The sequence below is a fragment of the Drosophila willistoni genome (genome assembly GCF_018902025.1).
Source record: "Drosophila willistoni isolate 14030-0811.24 chromosome XR unlocalized genomic scaffold, UCI_dwil_1.1 Seg144, whole genome shotgun sequence".
Classification (NCBI taxonomy): domain Eukaryota; kingdom Metazoa; phylum Arthropoda; class Insecta; order Diptera; family Drosophilidae; genus Drosophila; species Drosophila willistoni.
In genome coordinates, this window is record NW_025814057.1 from 8,709,379 (window position 1) to 8,735,999 (window position 26,621).

The 26,621-nt window shown below is 40.0% G+C and overlaps 9 protein-coding genes across 12 annotated transcripts; 5 read left to right on the forward strand and 4 right to left on the reverse strand.

The window, feature by feature from the left end:
* The first annotated feature begins 236 nt into the window (after positions 1-236).
* LOC6639291 (golgin subfamily A member 6-like protein 22) lies at positions 237-1,622 on the forward strand. The gene is made up of 3 exons (XM_002061815.4): positions 237-906; positions 970-1,112; positions 1,185-1,622. Exons 1-3 carry the CDS (start codon positions 296-298, stop codon positions 1,583-1,585), a joined length of 1,155 nt encoding a protein of 384 aa, XP_002061851.2. The 5' UTR covers positions 237-295; the 3' UTR covers positions 1,586-1,622.
* Positions 1,623-1,739: 117 nt separating this feature from the next.
* On the forward strand, positions 1,740-3,281 carry LOC26528807 (trihelix transcription factor ASIL1). Its single transcript, XM_023181365.2, has 4 exons — positions 1,740-2,312; positions 2,377-2,624; positions 2,684-2,814; positions 2,872-3,281. Exons 1-4 carry the CDS (start codon positions 1,788-1,790, stop codon positions 3,258-3,260), a joined length of 1,293 nt encoding a protein of 430 aa, XP_023037133.1. The 5' UTR covers positions 1,740-1,787; the 3' UTR covers positions 3,261-3,281.
* Positions 3,282-3,402: 121 nt separating this feature from the next.
* On the forward strand, positions 3,403-4,839 carry LOC6639290. The gene has a single exon (XM_002061814.4). The coding sequence runs from the start codon at positions 3,509-3,511 to the stop codon at positions 4,541-4,543; it is 1,035 nt and encodes a 344-aa protein (XP_002061850.1). The 5' UTR covers positions 3,403-3,508; the 3' UTR covers positions 4,544-4,839.
* Positions 4,840-6,253: 1,414 nt separating this feature from the next.
* Positions 6,254-8,484, reverse strand: LOC6639026 (Golgi reassembly-stacking protein 2). Its single transcript, XM_002061812.4, has 3 exons — positions 8,258-8,484; positions 7,996-8,099; positions 6,254-7,925 (listed from the first exon to the last, which is right to left on the reverse strand). The coding sequence occupies exons 1-3, from the start codon at positions 8,301-8,303 to the stop codon at positions 6,573-6,575; spliced, it is 1,503 nt and encodes a 500-aa protein (XP_002061848.1). The 5' UTR covers positions 8,304-8,484; the 3' UTR covers positions 6,254-6,572.
* A 954-nt stretch (positions 8,485-9,438) lies between these two features.
* LOC6639025 (polycomb protein Su(z)12) lies at positions 9,439-14,058 on the reverse strand. Of its 2 annotated transcripts, none has more exons than XM_002061811.4 (6): positions 13,500-14,058; positions 13,382-13,428; positions 12,813-13,320; positions 11,813-12,749; positions 10,809-11,728; positions 9,439-9,887 (listed from the first exon to the last, which is right to left on the reverse strand). In XM_002061811.4, exons 1-6 carry the CDS (start codon positions 13,762-13,764, stop codon positions 9,583-9,585), a joined length of 2,982 nt encoding a protein of 993 aa, XP_002061847.2. In that variant the 5' UTR covers positions 13,765-14,058; the 3' UTR covers positions 9,439-9,582. The 2 variants fall into 2 exon arrangements, with proteins under 2 accessions (XP_002061847.2, XP_023034189.1); XM_023178421.2 differs by lacking the exon at positions 9,439-9,887 and adding an exon at positions 9,889-10,160.
* An 86-nt stretch (positions 14,059-14,144) lies between these two features.
* LOC6639024 (probable prefoldin subunit 6) lies at positions 14,145-15,380 on the forward strand. Its single transcript, XM_002061810.4, has 4 exons — positions 14,145-14,255; positions 14,430-14,560; positions 14,625-14,850; positions 14,910-15,380. The coding sequence occupies exons 2-4, from the start codon at positions 14,488-14,490 to the stop codon at positions 14,986-14,988; spliced, it is 378 nt and encodes a 125-aa protein (XP_002061846.1). The 5' UTR covers positions 14,145-14,255; positions 14,430-14,487; the 3' UTR covers positions 14,989-15,380.
* Positions 15,381-15,566: 186 nt separating this feature from the next.
* On the reverse strand, positions 15,567-17,610 carry LOC6638988 (protein cycle). Its single transcript, XM_002061809.4, has 5 exons — positions 17,466-17,610; positions 17,127-17,201; positions 16,453-16,901; positions 15,964-16,390; positions 15,567-15,898 (listed from the first exon to the last, which is right to left on the reverse strand). Exons 1-5 carry the CDS (start codon positions 17,483-17,485, stop codon positions 15,637-15,639), a joined length of 1,233 nt encoding a protein of 410 aa, XP_002061845.1. The 5' UTR covers positions 17,486-17,610; the 3' UTR covers positions 15,567-15,636.
* Positions 17,611-17,996: 386 nt separating this feature from the next.
* On the reverse strand, positions 17,997-20,004 carry LOC6638987 (acidic fibroblast growth factor intracellular-binding protein). Its single transcript, XM_002061808.4, has 9 exons — positions 19,942-20,004; positions 19,593-19,671; positions 19,391-19,536; positions 19,049-19,329; positions 18,835-18,967; positions 18,673-18,773; positions 18,546-18,614; positions 18,301-18,486; positions 17,997-18,227 (listed from the first exon to the last, which is right to left on the reverse strand). Exons 1-9 carry the CDS (start codon positions 19,942-19,944, stop codon positions 18,149-18,151), a joined length of 1,077 nt encoding a protein of 358 aa, XP_002061844.3. The 5' UTR covers positions 19,945-20,004; the 3' UTR covers positions 17,997-18,148.
* Positions 20,005-20,266: 262 nt separating this feature from the next.
* LOC6638986 (deformed epidermal autoregulatory factor 1) lies at positions 20,267-24,640 on the forward strand. Of its 3 annotated transcripts, none has more exons than XM_015179062.3 (4): positions 20,267-20,932; positions 21,820-22,717; positions 23,190-23,833; positions 23,958-24,640. In XM_015179062.3, the coding sequence occupies exons 1-4, from the start codon at positions 20,756-20,758 to the stop codon at positions 24,126-24,128; spliced, it is 1,890 nt and encodes a 629-aa protein (XP_015034548.1). In that variant the 5' UTR covers positions 20,267-20,755; the 3' UTR covers positions 24,129-24,640. The 3 variants fall into 3 exon arrangements, with proteins under 3 accessions (XP_015034548.1, XP_002061843.1, XP_046868140.1); XM_002061807.4 differs by having other exon boundaries at positions 21,820-22,708; XM_047012184.1 differs by having other exon boundaries at positions 20,267-20,599.
* The last annotated feature ends 1,981 nt before the right edge of the window (positions 24,641-26,621 follow it).

Genomic DNA, 26,621 nt, shown 5'->3' on the forward strand with positions numbered 1-26,621 from the left:
AGATAATGAAGTTTAATATGTAATACAAATGTAACACGATTTGTCGTTGTCAAGGATTACATTTAATTGCGTATGGCTTTGTTTTTGTTTTAAAAATGTTTGTGTTGGCGCCAAACAAAAAAAAACCTAGAATCGATAATACATTTAAATCGATTGTTGTGATAGGCAATGTCATCAATTTGTATCGATAAATTTGTAGCTGCTCGCGAGCCGCGATAAATAATGAAATTTGCTCGTCACTAGAAGCACATATTACTAATGCTTCTGCAAGACACAACGCTAACAAGAATCCGTTATGCGTCCTGGTAATCGTAGCCATACTCGTAGGAGCCAGCAGCAAAGCCCACGTCAACGACGAATCCTTTCCGAGAGCGAGGAGTATCAAGAGGAGCTCGATATTGAGGAACTCAACAAACAAGCCCAAGATGAGAAGCGACGACAATCCAAATATTTGACAAGAAACACATCTAAGAGGCCACTTTTCCTCTTACTTGGCGAACAGGAAGAGGAAGACTATGACCAGGAGGAGGAGGACCAGGACGATGGAGACGACGAAGAATTTAGGGAGGAAGAGGAGCGTGAGTTCGATGGTATAGGTGACTACGAGGCACAAGACGATGAAATAGGCCTTGAGGAGCTGAACTCGAAAAATGAATGCATTAGACAAATAAATGCGATTCATCCAGAACCCAAATACCCTTTTAAACGAAAGGAAGGACGATTCCTATGGAGTCCAGAGGCAACAAGCCTACTCCTAGACCTTTGGAAGGCAAGTCGAATGGAACTTGTAACTATGTCTAAAAAGAATACAACCATATACAAACGTATTACTGAAAAGCTAAGAGGCTTTGGCCTCAGGCATTTGGAAGTCAAAAGCAAAATGGACAATATGGCAAGAAAATATAGGTAAATTTATCAGGGCCCATTCTGCTTGCTAATCAACAAGTAAATGTTATCCCCCTCTTTTAGAATCGAAGCGGATAAAGTGCGTAATACGGGCGAACCTTCAAAGTGGGAATATTTTCATAAAACCCAAGCGTGCCTCATTGGCACTAAAAGTGTCGATGTCTTTGAGGAAATTATGTTTGAGAAATCAGCAACAGCAGCAGACGGTAATGAATGATACTGGTTAAACGAAATCCAATATCAACCATTAACATATTGTATATAAACACACATTTCAGATACGAACTCTCGCTTAGACGAAGATTCTGAAATAAATGATGAATCTACTACAAATTTCATTAAATTAGAGGACAATACGGAGGAAATTGACCCGGACCCAGAACCAGAGCCAGAAATGCCAATAGAAGATGATGAACCAAAGGAGTCGAAAAAATTTATTAAAAATAGCTTTAGCAATAATCAAGAGAATTGTCATGCAAATGAGCAATTGGATGAATCTTGTGCCCAAAGTACAACCATAGCGGGTAAATCGAAAAAGAGAAAAATAGCCGATACATTGATGCGAATCGAAGAAGAGAAACTTGCTATTGAGAAAGAGAAACTCCAGATAATGAAGCAAACGTCGAAAGAGTTAAAATTATTCCATAGAGATTTATTGCGGATGTTTAAAGAAAAGTAAAACTACAAAAAAAAAAAAATCAAACCAAACCAAACTAACAAAGAAAAAGTATTTACAAATAAATTTTTCAAATTAGCAACCAACAACCAACATTTTTTTTAGAACCAGTGCTAAGGAGGGTGTTTGATATTCGATAAACGATAAGAATGCTGGTTCTCCCTCCATATCAAGCAAAGCAAGAGCGCCCTAATAAACATTAGCAATGGCAAACGTCAGGAAAACACAAGTTAAAAAAATATCAAGTCCAAATATTATTCAAATTACGGCGACTCCTATCCCAACGCCCGAAATTATATGCAATGAGCCTCAAGCAAGTATTTTGCATAAATTGGGAAATGGCGAGTATACGATAGTAAAACGCAACATATGCAGTTCCGTTTGGAAAATATTCCGCGAAATTCGGCGTCCCGATGGTACAAAGCTATTGGGTCGTTACTATTGTGTTGGATGCAATCAGATTTTAAAGTCTATAGGTGACATAACATCAAATTTACGTTCGCATAAATGTCATGCCGATTTTTTAAAGAAACAAACAACAAATCCATTAAACTCGACGACAATTAGTACCAATGGTAGTAGTAGTAATATAACCGCGAACAATACAGTCACCGGGAAACGCAAGCGGGGATTGGATATGTCAGATACCGAGTGGGAGCCAAACTCTGATGATGGCAAGAAAAATACCTCGCCGGTCTCTGTGCGGTACCAGAAAAATGATAAAAAGAAGGTAATTGCTGCAGTATATTTGGCAAATTTACTCAATAACCACATGATGTTTTGTTGTGTTTCAGAAAAAACCAATTTTAAAACAAACAAAAGAAGTGCCAAAGGAGACACCGAGATGTGATTACAAACGTTTCAATTGGACTGAAGATGCCACAAGAGTGTTTCTACAATTATGGGCAGCTCATATAGACGATTTACGTGGTAGTCGAATGAAAAAAGAGGTACATAAGGAAATGGCCAATGAGATGCAAAAATTTGAAATCACTTACACTGAAGTTAAGGCTAAAATAGATAACATGTCCAAGCGATATAAGTAAGTTTCATTTATTTTAAGTGTAGACGTTTGCGGACTACAATGTTTTGTTTATTTAGACAAGAATCGGAAATGTCTAGTTCAACTGGTATACCCTCACAATGGGAGTATTTTTATAAACTGAGATCCCTTTTAACTGGGACCGCATCTACAGTTAAATCTTTCGAAGAAATCATTGTTAAACAGCAAGGTAAAACCTAACAAGATTATGATATCAACATAATCATTCTAAACAATTGCATTCTAGTTTCTGATAGTGATAATGAAAGTAATCATGCCGCATCATTTGATATGGAACATGACGAGAATCTAATGAAAGAGGATGAGGACGAAGAAGAGTTTGACAATAGTATGATGCTGCAAGATGATCAGCAGACAAATTTATCAACAAGAAGGCAACACAAGGATGAACCAGAAGATGACGATGATTTTGAGGAGCAGCAAGATCTAGACACATCCGCATCGCCATCAAACGTTAGTCCCAAAGTAAATCGAGCCGAACGCTTATTACAAATTGAAAAGGAGAAACTTCAAATCGAAAGGGAGAAATTGAGTGTAATGCGAACATTTAAACAAGATTTGGCATCATTTCATAAAGACCTCATGGAAATATTGCGGCGGAAATTTAATAAATAAAAAAAGTTTGCAAAATAAAAACACATTTTCCTTTGGCTTGTATGTGAAAACAACAAAACAAAAATATTGAAAAGCGAAAACAAAACAAAACGTTCCAGTGAATCAGTCATCAGCTGACTGTACTAGTTCTAAAATTCCTAAAAATGAACCAGTTCTTAGGTGCACGCCAGGTAACAGCTTGGCTGCCTCCTAGGAGATAAAGAAAAAGACACAAAAAAAAAACGAAAAAGAAAACAAGCAACAAAGAGATGTTTTATATAAATGTTCAAGAGGAAGAGGAGAAATGCACGGAATCCCAGTTGGATATATTGCTGAAAATCAGCAAAGGTGAGTACAGACTCATCAAGAAGAAGAAACGCAGCTCCGTGTGGAATGTCTACCGGGAGATTGCACGTGCCGATGGTTCCAAGCTAAAATGGCGCTACTATTGTGTGGGTTGCAAGCGAGTGATGCAGTCAACAGGCGGTTCCACATCCAATTTACGCATCCACAAATGCCATGTTAGATATCTCAAACAGAATGGCAATGGCATGGCATTCGATGCTGCCCCACCATGTCCATTGACCCAGAAGCGTTCGGCAGGATCATCTTCATCACCCATCCCAGCGGTAGTGTGCTCACCCTCCTCCTCAGCTGTAATTGAAAATAAAGATTACTATGAAATTCCCATGGTGGACACAACAGAATACGATGATGTGGAAGAAGATGAGGATGCTGATGACAATTTGGAAGAGGAGCGCATTAAAGATGCAGCACCGCAAGTTATAAATCAACAAATTGCTTTACCCACAACCACCAACACCACATCCCATGCGCGTCCCCTACTCCAGCTGCTAACAGATGAAGAGAACTGGTCTGACGCCGACATGGTCGAAGTGCAACTGCCCATTGAATTGGATAGTGCTACCATTAATGAGCAGATGCCACCGGAGGAAACGGAGCTAGAACAGGAACATGAACCCCACGAGGCCGAGGGCGAGCATGAGCACGAGCACGAACTCCTTGAAACGGAAGACGAAGAACCAGCGACAGTCGAGTTGCAGCACAACTTTGACCAAGACACAATTAATTTACCACCTCAACCTTATCGCGGCTGTACACCCTTCGATTCCAGTGCTCTGGCCGAAGCGGAAAGCTATGCCAGAGCCTGGTCTCATGCCTTTCTTAAGCTAACCGAAGAGCAGAAATTCTATGCGAAGCGTTCAATTGATGAACTCCTCGTTTTGGGTCGTTTGGAGAAACTCAATATATCCACAGTGACGGCACTGACAACAAATTTATAAGTCAGATTTGAAATTCGAGACTATTTAGCCCGATGACATTTAAGATTAGGAATAAAGTGTGAAGTTTTATTACTTCGTTTCATATTCTCAAGCTGAGTTCTTCCATGGAATCTCTCCATCTCCCCAATCCATATGCATATGCATATATATACAGATGGTAAACGATTCAATGAATTCACTTGGAAGATTTTTTTTCTAAATTATTTTTGTAATACTTTATTTTACGCTAAATGAGAAGTGTTTGAAAGTATTTTATTATTACCTTTGATAATATTTGCTTATTTAGAATAGATTACAAATAAAAATGAATATGTATAAAAAAAAACTATGAATAATAAAATAAATTTAAATAAAAACAAATTCATTTATATATATAATATGAGTTATTCTAAATCAGCTAATATAGATTTATATGGTAAAAGGTTTTGAAATGATTTTTGGCATTCATTTCGTTTTATACTTAAGATATATCCCGATTTGCCTTAATGTGTGAATTGAAGAAATTTAGAAGAATATAAAAGAAATTTAGAATAATTTTTAGATAATTATGACAAAAAATATGTTTGAAATCCAATTTGGAACTGGTTTAAATATTTTTCATATTTTGATTTGAAAATAACGATATATTTTTGACTAGTTCCTTATTAATAGGTATAATTTTAATGTAAATTTAAATGTACGCGCCAAAGTGAACTCAAAGATTCGATAATTTGATAGACTGTCAGAAAGTAATACCCATGTATTTTCAAATCAATCAAGCAATCAATCAGGAAACTTCAATTGTAAATTATTCTGCACCCAGCAAGGCAAATCAAATCGAAAAAGGGAATTCAATTTCTGTTCTATTACCGAAATGACATCAAAATATGAGGACATCGATGATGACTGCGACGGCGAGAATAGTCACGATGAGATGGAACCGGAAATTGAAACGGATGCCATTAATGGAGGAGGAATAAGCTTGGAATCGCAGGCCAAGCGATTTCGTCCGAAAGTACAAAAATCATCGACCACTGAAGATATATACAAATTAATTTCCTGTGTTAAAATGGAGCATTGCATTTGGGATCCAGCGAGTGAGCTGTACAACAACAAGCTGGCACGAAATAATGCCTGGTCGAGGGTATGCACTGCCTTCGATTCCCTCTATGATCATTCCGAGTTGCATGCCAAGTGGACAAATCTTCGTATTCAGTATCGGTATAAATCACGTTCCATATGGAAATTTGCCAATGCTTTGGCCTTTCTTTAGCCAATCCTTACCAATATGACGCCGGCGGGATCGTCTGCCTGCAACTCATCCATTGAGGATAGCAATGATAGCGCTTTGAATGTCTCATCGGCTGCAAGAAAAGGGGTGGCTTCATCAACTGGGGCTAAAACTCAACACACTCACAGCTATCGGCGCCATCGTCCTGCACCGTATTCGCCAGCATCCATTTCCATGCCGGAGTTGAGGGATCGGGATCGGGATGCTTCACTTGTCCAATATCTGCATAGTGAGCTGCGTTCCCTGTCGGATCATGAGGCGAGTGTTCTACGCTGTCGCCTTCAACGTACTCTGCTGGAATTCAATGAGGAGCAGCAGACAAGTTTATATGCCAACCGGATCGAAGTATTAAATCGAATTTCAAAGAACTAAAAAGGACCAATTTTTGTAACATATTCAAGTCCCCCCGCAACAGCAAAAGAATTAACTAAATAATTTGGTTTCTTTTTTATATGTAGGTATGTATGTATATATATATATATAGATAATAGGTTTTACATATATTTATTATTGCAGGTTTTTTGTTTTTTTTCTAAAGATTTAGTTACTTGGCTTTACATATAGACATATGAATATATATATCCGCCATTCACTTGTGATTTTGGTTATCAAAAAAAAAAAAAGAACGGAAAAAAGACGAAGATGTAGAAAACTTAACGACAATATTTTGTTTTTGTTATTTCCGCCAGTTCCCTTTTTTTCTCGAATACTTCACCCGCAATTCGCCCCAGTCCAGCCACTACATCCCCCCGTTTTGATTTAGTTTGCCTGAGTTGTGGCCGGTTGAGAGTGGTTGTGGTCATGGCTTGGTGGTGGTGCTGCTGCTGCTGCTGGTGGTGGCGGGGTGAACACATGCGCCATCTGTGGAGGCAATGGCGTTGGCTGGGTGGGAAACAGGCCTCCCATTGAGGGTTGAACTTGCGGATATGAGGGTACTGTTTGGGCAGCAGCCGCAGGATAAGAGAGAGCAGCAGGAGCAGACATGTAGGCTTGTTGGGGAGCAGAGAACATGGGTACAGCAGGCACAGATACCATTGTCGGAGCTGGGGCTGGGGCTGGGACTGGTGCTGGTGGTTGTGGTTGTGCTGTAGCCTGAGGATAGGGTAATTGGGCAGCAGGAATGCTGGGATCTAAAACGCCGGGTATATAAATATTTGATGGTGGCGGCACAGCCACATTTGGTGGTTGTGCAGGAACTTCAAATGGAACAGGAGCAGGAGCTGCAACAACAGATGGTTGTGACGGAGCCGCGGGTGCTGGAACCTGAAACTGTGCCTGAGACGACGGCGGTGGTGCCGCAGCCGCAGTTCCTGGCGTATCATTGGTGACAATGGTAGCTTGTGTTTCTAGGGCAGCTGTTAGAGCATCTGTGGCATCATCTGGATTGAAATATGTTTTGAATAGGCTCTGTTGTTGCTGCTGTGGTGGCTCAATTGTGGTTGGTTGCTGTTGTTGTTGTGTTGCTGGTGGCCTGATCTCGGCATTTGTGGAACCAAATGTATTGGCCAATGGTGGTATGTAAGGCATCGTTGGTGAAACAACCGCAGGTGGAGCCACTGCAGCAGCAACTGATGCTCCTCCCCCAGTTAACAATGGAGCTGCAGCCTCATTGGTCGCTGATCCAGCTCCGCTTGACGTCGCTTGTGCTTGAACTGGAATCCGATGCAAATAGCCGTAACCAATACCACAGCCCAGCGCCCCCTCTCCACCCCAGGCGGTATTGGGTTTAATTGTAACCTCTCGACAGGCATCGTCATCCAAATTGTAGACATACATTTTCAATGGCTGCTGTTCGTGCATCTCAATCAGGGTAAAGAGATCATCGTTCTCATGTCGAATGGCATCCGCCCCAATCACATAATCACTGTAGGCCCTCAGACCAGCCAACTCTGCTGGCGAATTCGGATGCACCTCCAGTATATGCCACACACTCTCATTGGCTCCCTCAAACGAACAGAAACGTATGCTCACACCGAGCAGTCCCTGGCCACCCCAACTGTTGCTCGGTGTCAATGTCAGCTCTCGTACGCTTTGTGTCTTACTCGAGTAAACAGTAAGTCGCACCGGTTTGTCCACATTCTGGCGCAAGAGCTCTTTAAGCATATCATTATCCTGAAGATAGATATAAATATAAGTAGTAACCCGGATCTCATAAGTTTTTAAAACATTTCTTTTTGTTTACCTGGTCAAGTCTTGTCCCAGCTATTGCAACAATGAAATCAAAAAAGGCCTCTAGTCCGGCTTTCTGTCCCGGTGAATTGTCCTGTACTTTGAGTACGTGGTATCCTGCAAAAAAATCAACAACAACAATTCCATGTTTACAAAACTTTCCTACACAACACTTATGTATATATGTATATATATACATACATATGTGTTCTAATTGGAATACCGATAACGTTTACGTGGTCTTCCTTCAATAATGGAAATCATTCTTACGTTACCTTCTGTGCCACCGCCGGGTACATGTACACTGTGACTCGAGCCCATGGTTTTGGTTTTAACTATGACTATGTGGTTCTTTCGTTAGCAGCGGACTGGTCCAATTGACTGGCGTGTCTTATAAAATTCTAGTTTCCTTCCTCTTGCTTTTTGCCAACACAAAATATAAATTACTGTGGCACTTCGTGGCAAGTTCTAAGTGTGACCGGGCCGGATTACATCTAATAGACTATCAATGTTATCGTTATCGATTGATTCTGTAACGTATAAGAGACATCAGACAGACCACCACCAAGTGGCATCACTGTAGCACAGTTATCCCTATAATTTTTGAAACCATTTTAAAGAAATACGAAAATCCGTTTATTCAAAATTTTAAACATTAATTACCTCATGTTTATATGTACAAAGAGTTTTAAGATTTACAAACAAAAATATGCGACGTTATATAGAATATATGATCTCACACATGTGGATATTTTAGTATTCTGAATGAAGATTCAATTCGATAGATGGTGTAAGGATAATCATTCAACTGTTAAATTAAACAATGATAAAAATAAAACAAATGATTAATTGCACTGTAAAAATATATGTATATATATATATTCATACTTTATTCAGCGACTCTTTTTTTTGTATACATTGATTTTATATATATCTTTCTTTTCTTCTCACGGCTTGTCTGTGTGTGTGTGCTGTCATGAAATTTATTATTTTATGTGCTGTGTGTGTGTGTGTGTTGTGTTTGAAGGTGCTAAATATTAAATGGATTTGGAATTTTTTTTTCTTACATTATTCTTTCTTCATTTTCTTGTTTTTGTTTTTGTCCTGTCTTAAAAAAATATTCTTTATAGACCGACTTTTGTATGTAAAAGAGATAAGATATATGTAGATATATATATTACTCTGAGCTAATAACAACTTTAAATCCTTTTCGGTTTTTTTTTCCTTTTTTTGTTGTAGTAATTTTGTTTTTATCATTTCGTAAAACATAATTGTTAAAATTATGAGTTAATAGCGTTAAGTAACTTGCATTAAATCGATATAAAAAAAAAAAACAAAATACAAATTTCAAGGGGGAGTGCGAAGTGGGGGTGGGGGGTGTGTATACAAATGTGTAAACAGAATGTTTTAAGATGATATAAAATAACACAACATAATAGGGATATAAAAGTAAGGGTATTAATATAAGTCATAAGTTTGCCCTGGCTGGGCTTATTACGTTTTATTTTTGCAAGATCTGAGATCCCCATCGATTAACCATCGTCGTTGCAACATATCAATACGAGCAGCAGCAACAGCAACGTCGTCGTCGACGCTTGCGTCAGCGCCTCTCATACTTGGCCGTCGGCACGGAAAGCCGTGTACGTACTCCTGCTCCACCTCCTCCGCCAGTGGCGGCTGCGTTGCTGCTGCTACTCGTATTGTTTAAGGACGATCTTCCACCACGCTCCGTGGTTGTGGTTCGTCTACGGTCAATGAGGCGCTTACTACTTGCTGGCAGTGTATGATTGTTGCTCTTATTGCTGTTGTTGGTGCGGCTAGCTCCTCCTCCTCCTCCTCCGGCAGCAGCAGATTTTCCAGCATTGCCCTCACTATAGCGCTGACGTTTATTGATCGCCGCATTATCTATATATATTATATATATGTATGATATAAGTTAAGTTAAGAAATGATAGAAATGATTTTTGTTTTCCTAAATCTCGTCACAAATTGCCGCCAACTCTCACAATGTTGGCACAATTTTAACACCAACTTCTTCTTCTTCTGCATCATCATCATCATCATCATCTTCCATATCAACATTCACATTAACATCCACATCCACAATATCATCAACATCAACAGCATTGTCATTGTGAGCCACTAGTTCGGGCACATCCAACTGTTTCTGCTCCACATCTGCCAAAAACGTATCACAAGAGGGTAAAGGGAGGAGACAATAAAGAAACAAAAAAAAAACAAACAAAAGAGCATCCGAAAAACAAGAGAGAGAGAGACAAAGAAGAGGATAAAGAGAGAGGGAGAGAGAGAAAGAAACAGAACATTTGATAATGCACAAAAAGGAACATTATCAAATGGTTATAAAAAAAATTTTGATCAAAATCAATTTTGAATTTGGATTTCATTTTTTTTCGAGCTGATGGCGAGCAATGTGGATGGAAATACTATGTGGGTATGCGTGTGGTAAAGCAGGGAATGCCCAAACCGTAACGTAATTACCGGAATACCAAGGGAATCATATGGATAATCTCGAATTAAAATAAGTTACGGTTCGGTATTCCCTGATAAACAATGGTTATGGTAACAATAAATATAAATATATATGGTTGTTTGCTGTGCGAATATGTTGCAAGGATTCAAATGTGTGTGTTTCAGTCCATGACCAGGTATGATAACTGAAAAGCGACCCGCCTGCCAGAGATGAGAGGATTGATTGACATGGCTTGAATGGACGAATGATGATGATGATAATATGATGTAGAATGAGATGATGTTAGATGACAGCGAGATGTGTGTTGTTGTGTTTCCTTGATTCCGAATACCAACCTTTAGCACTCATTTTGCGTTTGGATGTAACAATGCCCGAGGAGCTGGCATTATTCTTTTGGCCATCATTGGAGCCCAGATGTCCTCCCGTTATGGTGCTGCGACGTTTCAGACTTGTATCGGAACGACGCTCTCTGGTATTGGCCAAACTGACGCCTAATGCTGGTTGATCTGCCGACTTTTTGGCTACATTCTTGCTATTGTTGTTGTTGCTGCTGCCACTGGATGATGAGGATAGTGACGAGCCACTTGCCGCCAATTCTTGGGCCGCTGTTTTAGCGGCTGCTGCCGCGGCAGCACGTTTGAGATTTGCGGGCATGCGTTTAGGTGGCTGCATAGTGGCCACCCCTCCATTCGACCCAGTCGATGTCGCGGACGACGACGTAGTTGAGGTAGTTGTATTGTCCGCTGTGGCGGATAATTTTTGCGGCGATGAGGTCTTGGGCAAGGTCTTGAGGTCATCCTGCTTCTTATGCATGCCCACCTCAAGCCAAAACTTGAGCTGAGACTCACGTTGACGCTGCATTAGCTCCTGGCCGGCAGCATATTTGCTTAGCAATCCCTGCAGTTTCTGGACAGTCTTGTATACAGTTTCGGCAGCAATTAAACCGTAATCAAACAGCGAGCACATATGTAAAATGAAATTGCGATAGAGATTCTTGCGGACAATCTCATGGCCCTTGGCGTCGAGGAACATCTCGCAGGCCAGCGGCAATTGGCAATCTCCCACAAATCCATGACGCATCACATGAAGATTCCAAAGTTTCATTAACTCCTTTTCACCCTCATTGACATCGGAGAATTCATCGATCATTTGAATGGTCTTTTGCCGCAACCATAGAGGATCACTCTCGCCCTCTGAATCAATGTCCAGCTCTTTGGGATGTACGGGTAGGCAGGTCTCCGTATGATGATATAGCCTGCCAAAGAGAGAGAGAGAGAGAGAGAGAGAAAAGGGAAACGTGTAAAATATGGAATTGTAGAGATTCATCCGGTTCTCTCACCTATTGTGCCCGGTTATATACGAACGCTGATTGCTAATATCATCCTCATCCAGTTCTAGAAACTCATCTAGGCACGTCTTTTGACGCCTTGGACGACAGACCATTAAACTGGTCACCGAAGTGCGTCGCACTGGGCCGCAGGTTCGGGCGAATGAAGAGCCCGATGGTCCAGCTAGATCATATGGTGAACCGGCATAGGAGCCATCATAGGCATCGTTGATTGTAACATCGATGCGTGCTCCAGTTCCGGCCGGTTGGTAGGTGAAATTAAAGCGGGCATGACAAAGTTTCAAATGCTTGAGTAAGGCATATAGACGCAAGCAATCCAGACCACACCATGGACAATTCAATTCCTGGGTATATTCTGTCTGTTGTCGCGTATTATTGCTGTACATAAAATTGTAGACAATTTGTGTGGTTTGCTGCTCCAACTGGTTGCTCGAGGAATTGTTGTTATTGTTGTTTGTTGTGGAGGCAGTTTTATTGCCATTTTTAAGGCTGCTGCAGTTGTTGTTATTATTATTATTGTTGTTGTTATTGTTGTTATTATTATTGCAATTGTTATTATTATTATGATTAAGGGCAGCAACCGCCGCCGTCTCGCTAACATGTTGAACATAACGCTGCAAATCAGGAGCCGCTATAATCTCCGGCAATTGCTCATTCGATAGGGTCAAATGGAATTTTAACATTGGACTCTGCTGATAGACATCATAGGTTAACGATAGTGGAATGTAGCTATCGGGTATTGCATCCCAGGTGCATTTCTTTGGTGAGAAGGATTTGATGCTTGTGGAATTCAATGGCTGAAGCATGGCCTCGTATTCGCCTTCGGTAATGAAACCCGTGGATTTCTCATACAATATTAACTCGGAGCCATACATTTTCTCATTGGGGCGAGATCGTTTCGACGGCGGTGGTGGCGGCAGTGGTGAAGCTGCATATAGAATTCAAATGATAATGACATCCCTTGTAAATCCCATCTAAACCCGATTCTTACCTAAATTCTCATCATTGCAGGGGTCAGCTGGCGCTGTAGTGGCTCCCCCTGAAGTTGCTGGCATCATTTTGATACGGAAGAGCAGCTTGTAGAGTGTATGCTGTTCCCCCATGGGTCGCATGGTCTGCAATGGTATACTAATGGTGGCATACTCGCCAATACCATTCTTGGGATTGTATATAATTTGTGAACTCTTGCTCAGAAGCTCTTGAAAATCCAGGGTGCTATCTTTGCGTTTGCTTCGTGTTATTTTGTAGAGCGTTGTCTCAACGCATACCGATTCGCCGGCCTTGCATAGCAACTGCTCCTGCAGCAACTCATCTGAATCCTGGGATTTTAGTTTCTCATGCAATGAATCATAGATAACATGCAGGTAGTTTTGTGACACCGCCTCAGATTTTTGTAGAACGCCACCTAGTATGGAATTAACCTTGAAGTTAGCTCTTTTCTTGTTGTTCCTAGACATGCGCTCCTTCATGTAGCTGAGTGTTCGGTTCAGGAAGATGGGCTAAACGGGGCAGAAGAAGATTGATAAATCAATAGAACTAAACCAGATGGGGGCTAATTACATTTGTCTCATGCCGATTCCGTAGATAGCGATAGATCTGCGTGGGCTCTGAAACAGAGAAAATAAACCAAGTTAAAGAATCGGCAACTCGGCGACTAAGCGGGGAGTATGATATATACTTTCAAATGCCTGCAAAAAGAGTTCCTGCTCTTGTTGATGTCCATTGAGTTTGACTTGATTGCTGTTGTCGGTGGCTCCGGCAGTTCCAGTAGCGGCACCCGTTGTGGTGCTGGTGGTGCTTGTATTTCCTGCTGCATCTGTTGCTGCTCCGGGGCCACCAGCACCACCACCACCATTTGTTGTTAGTCCATGGCCATGTCCATTGGATGCAGTGGCTGCAGCGCTATCTGCATTATCTTTGTCGCGTTTTTTCTGTGGTGCCATTGTTTTTGTTGCAGGGGTGCGGGGCGGGTTTGCGGAGCGTCACACACACAAACACACACTCACACACACGCGCGCACTGAACTCTCACGCTTCTTCTCTCTCTCAGTTGCTCTCTGTTGCTCCCGTTTGCCAGCTCACAAAATTCTTAATTAATTAAGTTGTTTAATACATTGTTTGGCAAAATATCAGTTGTTACGCGTAATTTGTTTAGTGTTTTTTTCTTCCGTTTTTTCTGTTTTCCTTTTTCTTTTCGGCGCGAAACAATTTGCTTTTGTCTCAGGCTACCCTACACACTCGATAAATTTCATATTTATCGAGTATACATATACACTGAAAACAATCGATATGTATCGATAGTCGTGCATGGCAATTATTTGTGATATTTATCGTTATCGTCATCGACGTCACATGGAATTTCGGCAGTCACCCTCACACATTTTTTGTTACAAACTATTAGTAAATTAAGTGGAAGTATTTAATATTAAGCAAAAGTAAGTTGCATAAATTAATTACCACTTTGTGACATTAATATAATTTGAACGAGATAATTGTACGTACATGAGTGAATAAGCGGCACTTACACATACAGATAGAAATTCGCCGCCCCCACACACACATACACTCATCTCTAAGTTTGTTAAAAGTTGAATAAATTTTTGTTACAGTCAACTGTTTTGAAATAATCATAATTCGAATATATCATCGTTGAGAAAAACATTAAAAATGGATAAAAACAGCGCAGCGTTGTATAAAAAAATGCAAACCGAGGTTGAGTCATATCAGACCCTGCAAAAATGTGAGTTATTCTCAAAAGCCCATAAACCATTCTGAATACTAAAGATTTCGATCATCCCCCATAGCCTGTGTTAAGATGGTCAAACAACGTGCCCTGCTAGAGAGTCAACTGAATGAGAATAAATGTGTCCTGGATGAACTGAATCTACTTGGACCAGATAATAAAGTCTTTAAACTTTTTGGTCCTGTTCTGGTCAAACAGGAGCTAGAGGATTCGCGCCAGAATGTTGGCAAGCGCATTGAATATATATCCAAAGAACTGAAAAGCTCCAGTGATACACTAGAGAATATGTAAGTGGACGCAAAGAATTGCTCCTTTCATATATAATATACTTATTTACTCATTTCAGGGAAAAGGATATGCTGAAACATCGAGAGGCAGTTGCCAAATATCAACAGCAATGGCAAGTGGCGGCAGCTATGAAGTAGAGTAGTCTTAACAACCTCCCCCTCCCCGCACCCCCATTGAAATCGCAACAAAATTTAAGTTATAATTTATTTTTGGAATTCTACAACACATTAACAACAACAACGATAACAACAACAACACAACCAAATACGAAAAGCATTTAATTATCGTATTCGTTTTGCTTCATTTTGTTTCAAGTTATGTAGATTTATTAAGTTGAAATATGTATTTTTCTTTGGAGATTTTATGTTAATTGCAATCACACAATATAAAAAAAAAAAATATTTTAATAATCAAAATAATCTCTCTAGGGTCAATATGAAGTGAATGTAAGAAAGAATATTTGAGTGCCTGCTGCAATTTGATCAAATAAATGAGTAACAATATGAGTAATTTACGAAATTTGACGAAATGGCCTCAATGTTACCTCAATGTTTTGTTGTGTATTCGACTTGTTTATAAAATATTTAAATTTTGAGAAAGAAAATTTTGAGCCTAAGATGAAAACCGTATTTATTAGATCTTCTTGAACCTTACGGTATTCTAGATTATGTGCGTACAGTAAAAGAGATTTTTGAATTGTAGATAAATTATCTGTTTTTATTTGTGTTTTGTATAAAATTGTCAGTTTTTTTTTTTTGAATATGTAGATAGTTTTTATTCCGATTCTAAAGGAAAACAGAATTTTTGGCAATTATATAGTCAATATCATTCGTCCAGGGATTTTTAAATGCGCGCCATTCGCTCTGCAATTGTATGTAGCCATTGTCCTTGCAACGAAAGCGATAAACCTGAGTGGTTACCTTCTCGGGTACTTGCATGACCATTTTGTGGGATTCCACCAGTGCGCCAATATCCTCACTGTGAAAATACTCGTAAAAACTGGTGCCCAGAATCTCTTGAGGTAGAAATCCGATGACAAGAGTTGCACTAAAACAACAGAAAAAAAAATTGATAAGAGGGAGGAGAAGAGAGAAAGGAATCGCTGTTCTTACCGCTGATCGACAAAAAGAAATTTGCCTTCCGCCGAATGGCGGGATATAAAAAGCACATGCCGTATATTGGGATGAGTGTCCAGCGAAGATGGAACACTGGAGTTAAGTGCATTTGGCGGTATACGTCCGATGGCCACTAAACACGAAATATTTGTTGTCTGATCATTGCTATCGCCATCCTGATCCTCATCTTTTACGGGAGTCCACGATTTGAGGTAGCCAGTACACTGTATAACCCGATATTTGTGATCAATGCTCAACTTTGATTTACGTTTGGTGGAGCTACGTGAACTGGAAGATGTGTCCGATTCTTCTTTTATCTGATTGTTGGCCGCACGCAATTTCATGCGACAGAAAAAAGAACGTCTTGCGCCAGGGCACAGGCGGCAAAGGCTTTGGGGAACATCTGTCTTAACAGGAAGCATGGCTAAACAAAAGTTAATTGGATTAGTCAATTTGAATTAGGAAATGTTGCACTTGTCCGCTTACTCTTGGCATCGATTAGACGTTCACGTGGGCATTGCTCCAAAGAAGATAGCTGCTCCTTCACCTTGCCAATATCCTTGGGATGCAGCACATCGAACCAACTTTGGTTCAATAGATCCGATTGTGTACAATTCAAAACACTCGAGACAGAGTCCGAGACGTAAAGTATACTTCCTCGATCACAACCAACAACGAATAGAAATCCTTCTGATGCCTGCAATATGATCATTTTTAACTCCTGATCGGATAGAAAACTTGGCCTATAGTCGGCTAAGGGATGAAGGCTGCCACTTCCACGTATCCCCCGTAAATGCTGCACCGCCATCCGCAGGACAGTCAACTTGTCCAATTTCCGTTGCATCGCATAGCACATCGGTATCATCGATGAGAGCTCGTTGATGTAGGTGTTCATTTTATCCCGTCGCCGTTTCTCAATCTCACTGTGATTTTGTCTTGAATATTGTAAATAATTAATAATATTAGCAAAACTATTGCATACTTTTGGGGCGTATCATAACGTAACAAATGGGACTTGGGGTAAATAATTCGATAATTACACTAAAAGGACATTAAAAACTTAAAAAATTATTTTATTAAAGTTGATTTTAATTTTATGAAGACTATGAAACAGTTTGATGAGGCGTTCCTACACAACTATTACTTAATTATACACATACTTGCGATTTTCATCCGAGGTGCGAGCTGATTTCTCCTCATCATATGTATCATCCTCCAATTCTTCCAGATTCTCGCTGTAGAAGGATATATAGAAAACGAAACCAGAGACCAAAAAATCAACCCCATTGGAAAAAACATGGCGCTGAAAAGCAACTGTTGCTCGCTTTTCCACAAAGCGAACAATTTTCCGAGTTTGTGTGTAAGTGTGTGTGTGTGTGTGCAAACTTGAGTGTGTGGGTTCTAATCTGCACACACTATTCGCTAAATTATGCACGCACACGTACTCAATTTTATGTAACTCTTGTAATTTGCAGATATATTAAAATCCAAAGACTTACCAAAACTCTTGCATTTCCATATTTAAAAAAAAACAACTAAATTTTTTGGCTTCTCTATAAAGATATTTGTGTAATATTTGCTTGTTTACAAACACGGAATGCGAAAAGTATCTGAGAGGGAAGCTTTTCCCACAGCTTCAACCACTTCCCTTCGAAATAGTTGGGTGGGTGTTGCCAGACATACCGTGAGACACCGTCTCAATGCATTTCTTTTGTCTGGCAACGCGGCAAGCGGACTGCATCGAAAGCTTACATGCTCTCTGTTGCACATGGGGGTGGGAGTGGGCATGTGCCATTCCGCCCCGCTCAATGGAAAATTTTGCAAAAAGCTTTCACAATAGATTTTTTTATTTACAACTTTACCACGTCCTTCGAAAGTGAGGAATATTTCTATCCAGCGCATCTCGAACAACGGTTTTTCTCATATTTTCTATAGCCTACTTTGAAGGGTCTTTGCATTAGTTATTTATTTTAAGAAACCACGCTGCAAAATTCACGTTGATGTCCATCCATTAAAAATTAAACAAAATATTCAGTCAAGTATTAATATATTTAATAAAAAACAGATCTATCTAAACTAAGATTAACTAAATTATATACTATTTCACTCTTATTCCATCATATTTGATTTTTTGGGGGAAAAAATGAAATGCTAAATAAATAACACACAAAAACAAAACAATTTAAATATGATACATTCTATCCAAGCATATGGTAATGACCTGCATGTAACGATCCCACAAACATCGAGTCTCTTGATCTCTGTCAAATAAAAAACGAGAGAATTAAGTTTGAAATTTGCTCCATAATAATAGTCGAAAAATTGAAATCCTACCTGGATATTTCCAGGTCCAGGACACTCTGCGTTATAGAGGCAAGAAATTTGTTTACTTGCTCACGATTCCAGCCGTTCTGACGCCAGGGATCAATTAATTTCTCACAGAGATCAACAAAGAGATCACGCAATTCACGATTGCGATGCAGATTACAGGCAATTGTAATTAAAGCACGCCAATATGATCTAAAAATTAAAAAGTATAATTATTATATATTTTTTTTTGGTTTACTAAAGAATCGAACCGAAAATTGTTGTCCAATTCGTGAAAGGCACGTTCCAGCAGGACAGGCTTGAGGCGGAAACAGACAAGACTGAGGGATGAAATAATATATTATTAATATATCAATAGGATTTGTAATTTTGACTCACTGTTTGATCTCTTTTTCCTTATCGAGCAGACAGCGCAATTCGCGTAGATCTAGAAGAAATTCTTTATCCATTTCGGTGTCGTAGTACTCCGGACCCGTGTGCTATTAGTTTAGAAAAGAATGCTTTATCTCAGTCCTTTATATTGAAAACCATATCGTTTACCTGGTAAGTATACGTCCAATAGATCATTATGGCGTGCGAGCAGGTTAATAAATCGTCAAAACTCAAATATTGCAACTTTTTCTTTGTCGTCTCGAAGCGCAGGCAGGCCAAGAATACAATGCATGCATATTTCCTATTGACACAAAACGAGAACAGACCAAAATTATCTCGTCTCTTTGATTGTAAAGAATGAAGCTAGAACTAATATGCCTACTTGGCCAGATCATTGGAGATGAAGAACAGATGTTTTATGTTATTCGTCAAAGTTCCTGGTAGCTCCTCCACAGCTTTGAAAATGCGTTTAACATTGTCAAATTGTCGACGACATGATTTCAGCTTGACACATGTCTTTTCAGCTACTTCATCCAGATCCTTGCGATATCGGGATGTCAGTTTTTTGCCTAATATCTCACGAGCCACCACATCATCAATCGAATAATATTTTTCTATGATCAAGTCTCGTGTGTGAGTTTCCAGTTGAAAGCATGATTGTTCCTTACAAAATAGAAAATAACAGTTATCATTGAGTGTTATTAAATTGTTATCATTAAATTACCATTAATTTGGTGGGTGCATGAAGGTAGAGCTCAATGAGCGAATAAGTACGATAGTGATCCAAAACATCAGAGGCAATCAAGTCAATTGGAGCGCCCATGGAATGTCCGAATCCTTTCTGCTTTAAATAACATACAGCTTCGCTGGCTATAAGAGTATAAAACTAATTATTTATGTACATGGATATACAAATTGGTTATTACACGAAAATCCTTCGATCCATAGCTGATAGATCTCTGGGTCGACGAGGGTGTAATTGCTTATAAAGACATCGACATCGGCCTGAAACAATATAAGACATGATATTAAATTACAAAATATCCATCTAACCCATTATCATTCCCATTCATAAGTTTTTAATGAAACTTAGTTGATAGCTTTCTGTGATTAAGGAATCATTGTTTCAATTGGATGCAGAAAAAGCTATTCCATGACGTTGCATTCAGAGCCAAAATGATAGAATAGTTTTAAGTGTGTATAAGCTTGGTAGTGCTATTTTTTTCGTATTATTTTTAAAACATTTATATTTATATTGATAAAACCAGAAATTACCATTTTATTTTAATGTATTTAACTATTACTCTCACCCTTAGGACTATTACTCTCACCCTTAGGACTATTACTCGCACCCTTAGGACTATTACTCGCACCTTTAGAACTATTACTCTCACCCTTAGGACTGTTTACTCTTTCTGGTATTTTTTTGGGAAATTTGTCTCTTTCTGGTATTCTTTGGTAGTTCGTGAAAGAAAAAAATGTTCAGGGAAGTGTAAAAATGTATATCGAAAAAGTCGATATCAAGCTATCGATAATCGTTTCTAATGTTTATATGGCAACACTATTTGGTAGTGATGCCAATATTAGTAGAAAAGCAAATGTAATATTCTGGCAACCCTTGACTATGAGGAAGAAGAGGAGGAATAAAAATAAAATATAAATTTTAAACCAAAAAAATGTGAATAACCAAATGCAGTGCAATGTCAATAAACGATAAAATATACACTATGAGAATATAAATGTTAAGCGCGCGCGAAACACACACACACACAAGCGACAGTTAACGAAACGAAACAACAGCGCAACACAACAACAGCGCCAACGCCAACAACAACAGCAACAGCAGCAGCAGCAGCAGCGCAAGACATCGGCGGACATCGTATCCAATTGCAAGTTGCAACAAAATTCGATGAACTTCGATGAAAAAAGAAAAGTAAAAGCGAGTGAAATATAACAACAACATTTAACAACACAACAACAACAACAATTGGCAGCCGAGAGTGTAGTGTATGCGTGTGTTAAGTGTGAGTGAGATAGCGAGTGAGAGAGAGAGAGAGAGCTGGTGTGAGAGTGGAGAGCGCGTAAAATTATGGAACAAGTGGATTCCTCAACGGAACTGCATTTGAGCAGGATACGCGAAGTGAAAGATTTGACGGCACTGGCCGACGATGTGGTAAAAGAGGAGGTGATTCTCGAAAGTCCACAGCATCATCATCAAACACAACATCATCAGCATCAACAACACCAGCAGCAGCAGCATCATCAGGTAACGAAACGCACACAAAACTTTTAGCACGGCTTTCAATTTGCGCGGCGATAGCAGCAGCAGCAGCAGGCAATAAGAGAGAATGGTGAGAACGTAAGCGGAGGGGGTTGGGAATGTGTAAGCTTCTGCTGCGTCCCAATCCTGCTCATGTCTCCTGTGCTTTGCTCTGTGCTCTGCTCAACTCAACACGACTCGACTCGACTCGACTCTGCGCAGTTGTAGAAAGCTGCCTGTATGTATGTGTATGTGTATGTATGTATATGTATGTGTGTGAATGAGAGAGATAGCGTGCGCCCAAGGAGAGGTGATGTGCAGAAAGGGTGAAGGGAGCAGGAGGAGGGAAGCAGGAGGTTGGGGGTGTGTGTGTGTATGACGGCGCCGAAGAAGGAGGGCAAATGTTGGCCCAACGGCGCAACAAAAATGCGCGCGGTGCTCCAAGTCTAAGCTAGGAGCAGCAGCATAACCCACCACCCACCCGCCCAACCACCCCTCCTTCCTCTCCGCCTTCACCCGTACCCCATCCCTGATTTTGTGGCGCAAATTGTTGTGTATACCGATTTTCATTTTCCCATGCTGTGTGTGTTTCTTCTGCTTGTGTTCTGTTGTTTACTTACATTCGAATTTTCTTCTCCTTTGGTTTTTCCATTTTTGCGTACACGGAAATTTTGGGAACAAAAAACAAAAAAAAAAAAAAAACACAAAATAATATACGGAAAAAACACCAACTAACTAACAACAACAACAACAACATCAACGACAACGGCGACACCAACCAACACCAACAACGTTGTTCACATGAAATTCATGTGACGCGGGAAATCATCATCTCGTGTCCCGTGTCATTCCCGGTACGTGCATAAAATAATATGTGCGCCATGGTAATGCAGTTGGATACAAAAGTTCGCATGGTCACATCCTCCTCCGTTAACAATACCGACAATAGCGGCAGCGGCGGCGGCGGAGGCAACGGTACAGCAGGCAGCGGCGGCGGAGGCGGCGGGGCTAGTGCTGGTGGCGGAGGCGGCGGTGGTGTTGTCTCTGTGCCAGTTTCACTGCCCATTGGCTCGATGATAACCGGCACAGCGTTTAATGTGATTACCCCCGATCAATTGCCTCACTTCAAGCCGATGCTGTGCGTCGATAACAATGGCTATCTCTCCGGCAGCACAGTGAGCATGGGTGGTGACCTCAAAACGATTGTCATCCAGCAGCAGCAGCAACAACAGACGCAAACCCAGAGTACGGCTGGCGGAGGAGGGGCAGGCGGCGGCGGCGGTGGTGGTGCTGCCGGTGGTGGCAATGGCAGTGCTAGCACCAATACAACCGCCACAAACACAATTGGACTGAATCACGATGGCTCTGGCAGCAACAATAGCCATGACAGCAGCATGGCCACTCTGGAGCACTCGGGCGGCGGCGGTGGTGGTCCAGGCGGCGGCAGTGGCACCCATCATGCACACACCAATTCCGGCTCCACATGGACGACAGAAAGTGCCACCCAACATATGGAGGTCTTCCAGATTCGTTGTAAAACCACCTGCGCCGAATTGTATCGCAGCAAACTGGGCTCCGGTGGCCGCGGACGATGTGTTAAATATAAAGATAAATGGCATACACCCAGCGAATTTGAACACGTATGTGGGAGGGGCTCCAGCAAGGATTGGAAACGTTCCATCAAATATGGCGGCAAATCATTGCAATCTCTCATCGATGAGGGTGCCCTAACGCCGCATGCCACCAACTGCAGTTGCACCGTGTGTTGTGACGATGAAGCAGGTGAGTCAGGTGAGAGATTCAACACACAGACACCCACATACCCGCACACACACACTCAAAACCAAAATACCCACCCATCCATCCATCCATTGAAATTCTCTAAGCAATCCAAGAAGAGCAAGTGCAATACTGGACGACTAAGACTTGAGAATAAGCTCCAAACCAAACGAACATCAATTCCGATGATCCAACTTAAAATCCAGTTCAACTCCACGGATGAGAAACCACAGATATCCTTCTAGAGAACGAGAGTTTGATTAGAGATTTACTCTGTTAGTTTCTTTAGACCTTTCAAGACCTTCACAAGGTGGTGCAAGATCATTAGAGTTCGATATTCGTTTGGTTAACTAAGAGTCTCTTGTCCCGCCCATGTTACATTTGCTCCTAAATACACCAGACCCAGATCGTGCTTGAGTCATTTGAGTGCCATTTGATTTGATCTCACCACTATTCACTATATGTTCCGTTCTTAATTTCACAGCTTCCGGCCCTGTACGCTTGTTTACGCCCTATAAGCGACGAAAGCGAAATCAAACGGATCTCGATATGGAGCCGGGACCCAAACGTAAACGTAATGCCCATCATAGCAACAACAACAACAGTAATACCAACAATAACAACAACACAAGTGGCGGAGGGAATAGCAGCAACAATGTGGATGTTAATGCAGCTGCTGTTGCAGCTGCCACAGCGGCAGCGAATGTTGTCGATGAGAATAATATGTTCCTCGCTGAGGATAATATCACATCCAAGGATGAGCCATGGGCCGCACTGAATGATAGTTTGGATACATCCAACGAGCTGGTCGATCAATCGCAAATGGGTAATCCCTACGAGCGTGAAACGTTTGTGGTGAATATCAATGATGCAGCCTCCATTGCCGTCTTGGATAGCACCCAATCAATGAAGAATATCGAGCATGTCTATTGCACCATGGTCAAGGCAACGAATGACTTTAAACGGTTGCTAAACGATATGAAACAAAACTTTGATCGGCGCATTGAAGTGCTGCAAAAGGAACGCGATGCGGCTGTCAGTGCGATGCGTGTCCAAGTCCATGCGGATATCGATGATCCGAATATATCTGGCTCGTTGCATGGCAATGAGATCATATCGGCCAAGAAGGTGAGCAAATGGAGAACCCCAAACTCAATCCCCAGTTGGGAATTCCAATAGGCAAAATGTTGCTTCTTCTCTTTCGCACCCACACTCATTTACCATCTGTGTCACTGTCTATTTTGTTTTTTAGTGCGCCAACTGTAATCGAGAGGCATTAGCCGAGTGCTCACTGTGCAGGAAAACGCCGTATTGCTCGGAATTTTGTCAGCGCAAGGATTGGAATGCTCATCAGGTGGAATGCACGCGAAATCCACAGACGACAACGCAACAGGTCATGCTATTGATCGATGATCAGTCCTAAGCCCACATAACGAATTGTATATACAAACACAACACAACAACAACAACAACAACAACAAAAGCAAAACAAAACAAACAACAACAACAAACGACAACAACAAAAAATGATGAAACATTTTACTACTAATTAAAAATACGATTATACAAAGTTTCCACCTGCCCCCTAAGAAAACAAAAAAAAAAAAACCAATCCCCACCCACCACACTTTACCCTGATCCTTTTTTCCCCACTACTCTCACTCACTCACTTACCTAACCAAGCCATGATAAACTGATCCCCCAAATTCTAATCCGTTTTTATCCTCCCTCCCCCAACCTCCAACCCCCCCTCAATTATATAGAAAGCCTATAGCCAGCCAGCCCTCTTAGATTTATGTCCTATATTAATGTAATTCTTAAACGTACATATTACTATATAAATATTATATATAATTATATATATACACTTATATATATATATATATATATATATATACATTTTACTATTGAACGTAGGGCAAGTCAGCAAAGAAAGAAAGAGTAAAAAAAAACAACCCCCCAAAAATGGAACGAAAGCAAAAAATTATACAAAATTACAAAAAACACAACAAAAAATTAAGTAAAACAAAAATATAAAAAATTCAAACAAAATAAACAAAGCAAAAGATAACAACAAAACAAACAAAAAAAACAAAAAAAAAAAAACATAAAAAAAGTAAAAGAAAAAAGGAAATGTGGAAAATAAAATTTTGTAGCAAGCAAAAATCAAAGCAAGTGCAAAGGCGTAGAAAATTAATTAAGCTACAATATTTGATGAAAAATAGAAAGAGAGAGACAGAGAAAGCGAGAAAACAAGAGGAATTAAGAGAAACCCAAAACACATTACTTGTAATTCAATTTAAATTAAATTAAATTTATAAATAGTTGCAAAGCGCATAGCATAACTTACAAGGAACCCACGCTTCCCCTTACCTTCCCTTCCCTCCCTCCCACAACACCACCGTATCCCTTCCAGTCCCTCAACCATACACACACAACCACACACAGACAGACAGACACACTGAGAGAAATTACCCCATACATATTTGTCTATGTATACATTTTTTCACTAGACTTTAAGCATATAGTTAAAAACTTTTAACATTTTACAATTATAATTTTTATGATGGATCTACTGCCGCCTATCCCAATCTGCGTTCTCCACTTAAACCACCATCAGTAAAGAAACAAAAACAACAAAAAATCGAACAAGCGATAATACAAAGAGTATCCAACCTTCCAACCCCCCCACCCCACCCTTTGCCCGTGTCGTTACAAGCATCCAAATAAAGATTTCAAGCAAAGAAGATGTTAAACAAAATCAAACTAACAAAACTATACCCAGACAGATGAAATCAACCGATCTATCCTGATCTCTCTCCCCCTAGAATGACAAATCGATCGAACTTGATATGTAAAACGATTAAAACAGAATTGTGTGTAAATTGTGTGTTTCTGTAGGGTTTTCCTTTCGTTTTTTTTGTATTTTTTTTTTTTGTAATTTCCATATCCATCCAATTGTAAAGTTTTGCCGTCGCCCAACCAACCAACCAACCACTTCTTGTAGTCTGTAGTTTCTCTATATGCTAATACATTCAAATATGTAGTATATACATATATACAACTAGCTATATATTCCGATTCACGCACACACAACAGACAAACACACACACACACAGACACCAAACACGCTGATCCTCCAATTTTTGGGGACCTCCACTCAAAATCCGAATTTGAAATCTTTATTCTTATGTCTGTAATGGTTTCGCATAAATGGGAAAAAATTAATAACAAAAACTTGACGAAATTCTTGTTAAGAGTAAAGACAACCAAATCCGCATACAAACACACACACACACTCATAGAACACTTACAAAAAAAAAAAAAAAGGAAAAAAGAAAAATCAAGCGCAATTGCAGATAGATAAACGAGTTGGAGGAGATTGGAGATAAAGAGATGGCTAGAATGAGAGAAGAAATGAAAATATATATATATATATACATAAATTTAAATTGTACAACGCTTACGTTTTTGTTTTGTGTTTTTTTTTATTGACTTTTTTTTTTTTTTTTTTTAAATTTTCATACTTTGTTGTCGTTTTGTTTCGTAAATAAGTCTTAAGTTTAATGAAAAGAAAAGAAAGAAGAAAAAAAAAAAAGAATTCTTTGAGTCAGATCCGAGAATCGAGTTGCTGAATGTGATTTTAGTAGAAGTTCTTTCACAAGGTAAGCATTTAAGTTAGCACTCGCACTCGAGACTATAGTATAGTAAAAATGGACCGAAAAAAAAAGAAATATTTCAAATAAATCAATTCAATTCCTAATTCATTTTCTATTATTTTGCTAAATGAAAAAAACCAATAAGAAATATTTCCCATTAAAGCCTAAAAGTATGCTTCAGTTTGTGTCTAAGGATACAACCGGAAATGTGGCATCTGTACGTAGAGTACGCCAGATCCATCAGCATTGATGTCGTC

Excerpts from the sequence above, each read along its gene's own strand:
- LOC6639291 (XM_002061815.4), top strand. The coding sequence starts at position 296 with ATGCGTCCTGGTAATCGTAGCCATACTCGTAGGAGCCAGCAGCAAAGC. Across the intron at positions 907-969 it reads AATATGGCAAGAAAATATAG|AATCGAAGCGGATAAAGTGC; the intron begins GTAAATTTATCA and ends CCCCTCTTTTAG. Across the intron at positions 1,113-1,184 it reads ATCAGCAACAGCAGCAGACG|ATACGAACTCTCGCTTAGAC; the intron begins GTAATGAATGAT and ends CACACATTTCAG.
- LOC26528807 (XM_023181365.2), top strand. The coding sequence starts at position 1,788 with ATGGCAAACGTCAGGAAAACACAAGTTAAAAAAATATCAAGTCCAAAT. Across the intron at positions 2,625-2,683 it reads AACATGTCCAAGCGATATAA|ACAAGAATCGGAAATGTCTA; the intron begins GTAAGTTTCATT and ends TTGTTTATTTAG. Across the intron at positions 2,815-2,871 it reads AATCATTGTTAAACAGCAAG|TTTCTGATAGTGATAATGAA; the intron begins GTAAAACCTAAC and ends ATTGCATTCTAG.
- LOC6639290 (XM_002061814.4), top strand. The coding sequence starts at position 3,509 with ATGTTTTATATAAATGTTCAAGAGGAAGAGGAGAAATGCACGGAATCC.
- LOC6639026 (XM_002061812.4), bottom strand. The coding sequence starts at position 8,303 with ATGGGCTCGAGTCACAGTGTACATGTACCCGGCGGTGGCACAGAAG. Across the intron at positions 8,100-8,257 it reads ACCCGGCGGTGGCACAGAAG|GATACCACGTACTCAAAGTA; the intron begins GTAACGTAAGAA and ends ATTTTTTTGCAG. Across the intron at positions 7,926-7,995 it reads CTGGGACAAGACTTGACCAG|GATAATGATATGCTTAAAGA; the intron begins GTAAACAAAAAG and ends ATCTATCTTCAG.
- LOC6639025 (XM_002061811.4), bottom strand. The coding sequence starts at position 13,764 with ATGGCACCACAGAAAAAACGCGACAAAGATAATGCAGATAGCGCTGCA. Across the intron at positions 13,429-13,499 it reads CTTTTTGCAGGCATTTGAAA|AGCCCACGCAGATCTATCGC; the intron begins GTATATATCATA and ends TCTCTGTTTCAG. Across the intron at positions 12,750-12,812 it reads CTGCAATGATGAGAATTTAG|CTTCACCACTGCCGCCACCA; the intron begins GTAAGAATCGGG and ends TTCTATATGCAG.
- LOC6639024 (XM_002061810.4), top strand. The coding sequence starts at position 14,488 with ATGGATAAAAACAGCGCAGCGTTGTATAAAAAAATGCAAACCGAGGTT. Across the intron at positions 14,561-14,624 it reads ATATCAGACCCTGCAAAAAT|CCTGTGTTAAGATGGTCAAA; the intron begins GTGAGTTATTCT and ends CATCCCCCATAG. Across the intron at positions 14,851-14,909 it reads AGTGATACACTAGAGAATAT|GGAAAAGGATATGCTGAAAC; the intron begins GTAAGTGGACGC and ends TACTCATTTCAG.
- LOC6638988 (XM_002061809.4), bottom strand. The coding sequence starts at position 17,485 with ATGGAAATGCAAGAGTTTTG. Across the intron at positions 16,902-17,126 it reads ACCTCGGATGAAAATCGCAA|ACAAAATCACAGTGAGATTG; the intron begins GTATGTGTATAA and ends ACAATATTCAAG. Across the intron at positions 16,391-16,452 it reads ACGTCTAATCGATGCCAAGA|CCATGCTTCCTGTTAAGACA; the intron begins GTAAGCGGACAA and ends ACTTTTGTTTAG.
- LOC6638987 (XM_002061808.4), bottom strand. Across the intron at positions 19,330-19,390 it reads ATGCACCCACCAAATTAATG|GAACAATCATGCTTTCAACT; the intron begins GTAATTTAATGA and ends CTATTTTGTAAG. Across the intron at positions 18,968-19,048 it reads ATCTCCAATGATCTGGCCAA|GAAATATGCATGCATTGTAT; the intron begins GTAGGCATATTA and ends TTGTGTCAATAG.
- LOC6638986 (XM_015179062.3), top strand. The coding sequence starts at position 20,756 with ATGGAACAAGTGGATTCCTCAACGGAACTGCATTTGAGCAGGATACGC. Across the intron at positions 22,718-23,189 it reads CGATGAAGCAGGTGAGTCAG|CTTCCGGCCCTGTACGCTTG; the intron begins GTGAGAGATTCA and ends TTAATTTCACAG. Across the intron at positions 23,834-23,957 it reads AGATCATATCGGCCAAGAAG|TGCGCCAACTGTAATCGAGA; the intron begins GTGAGCAAATGG and ends TTTGTTTTTTAG.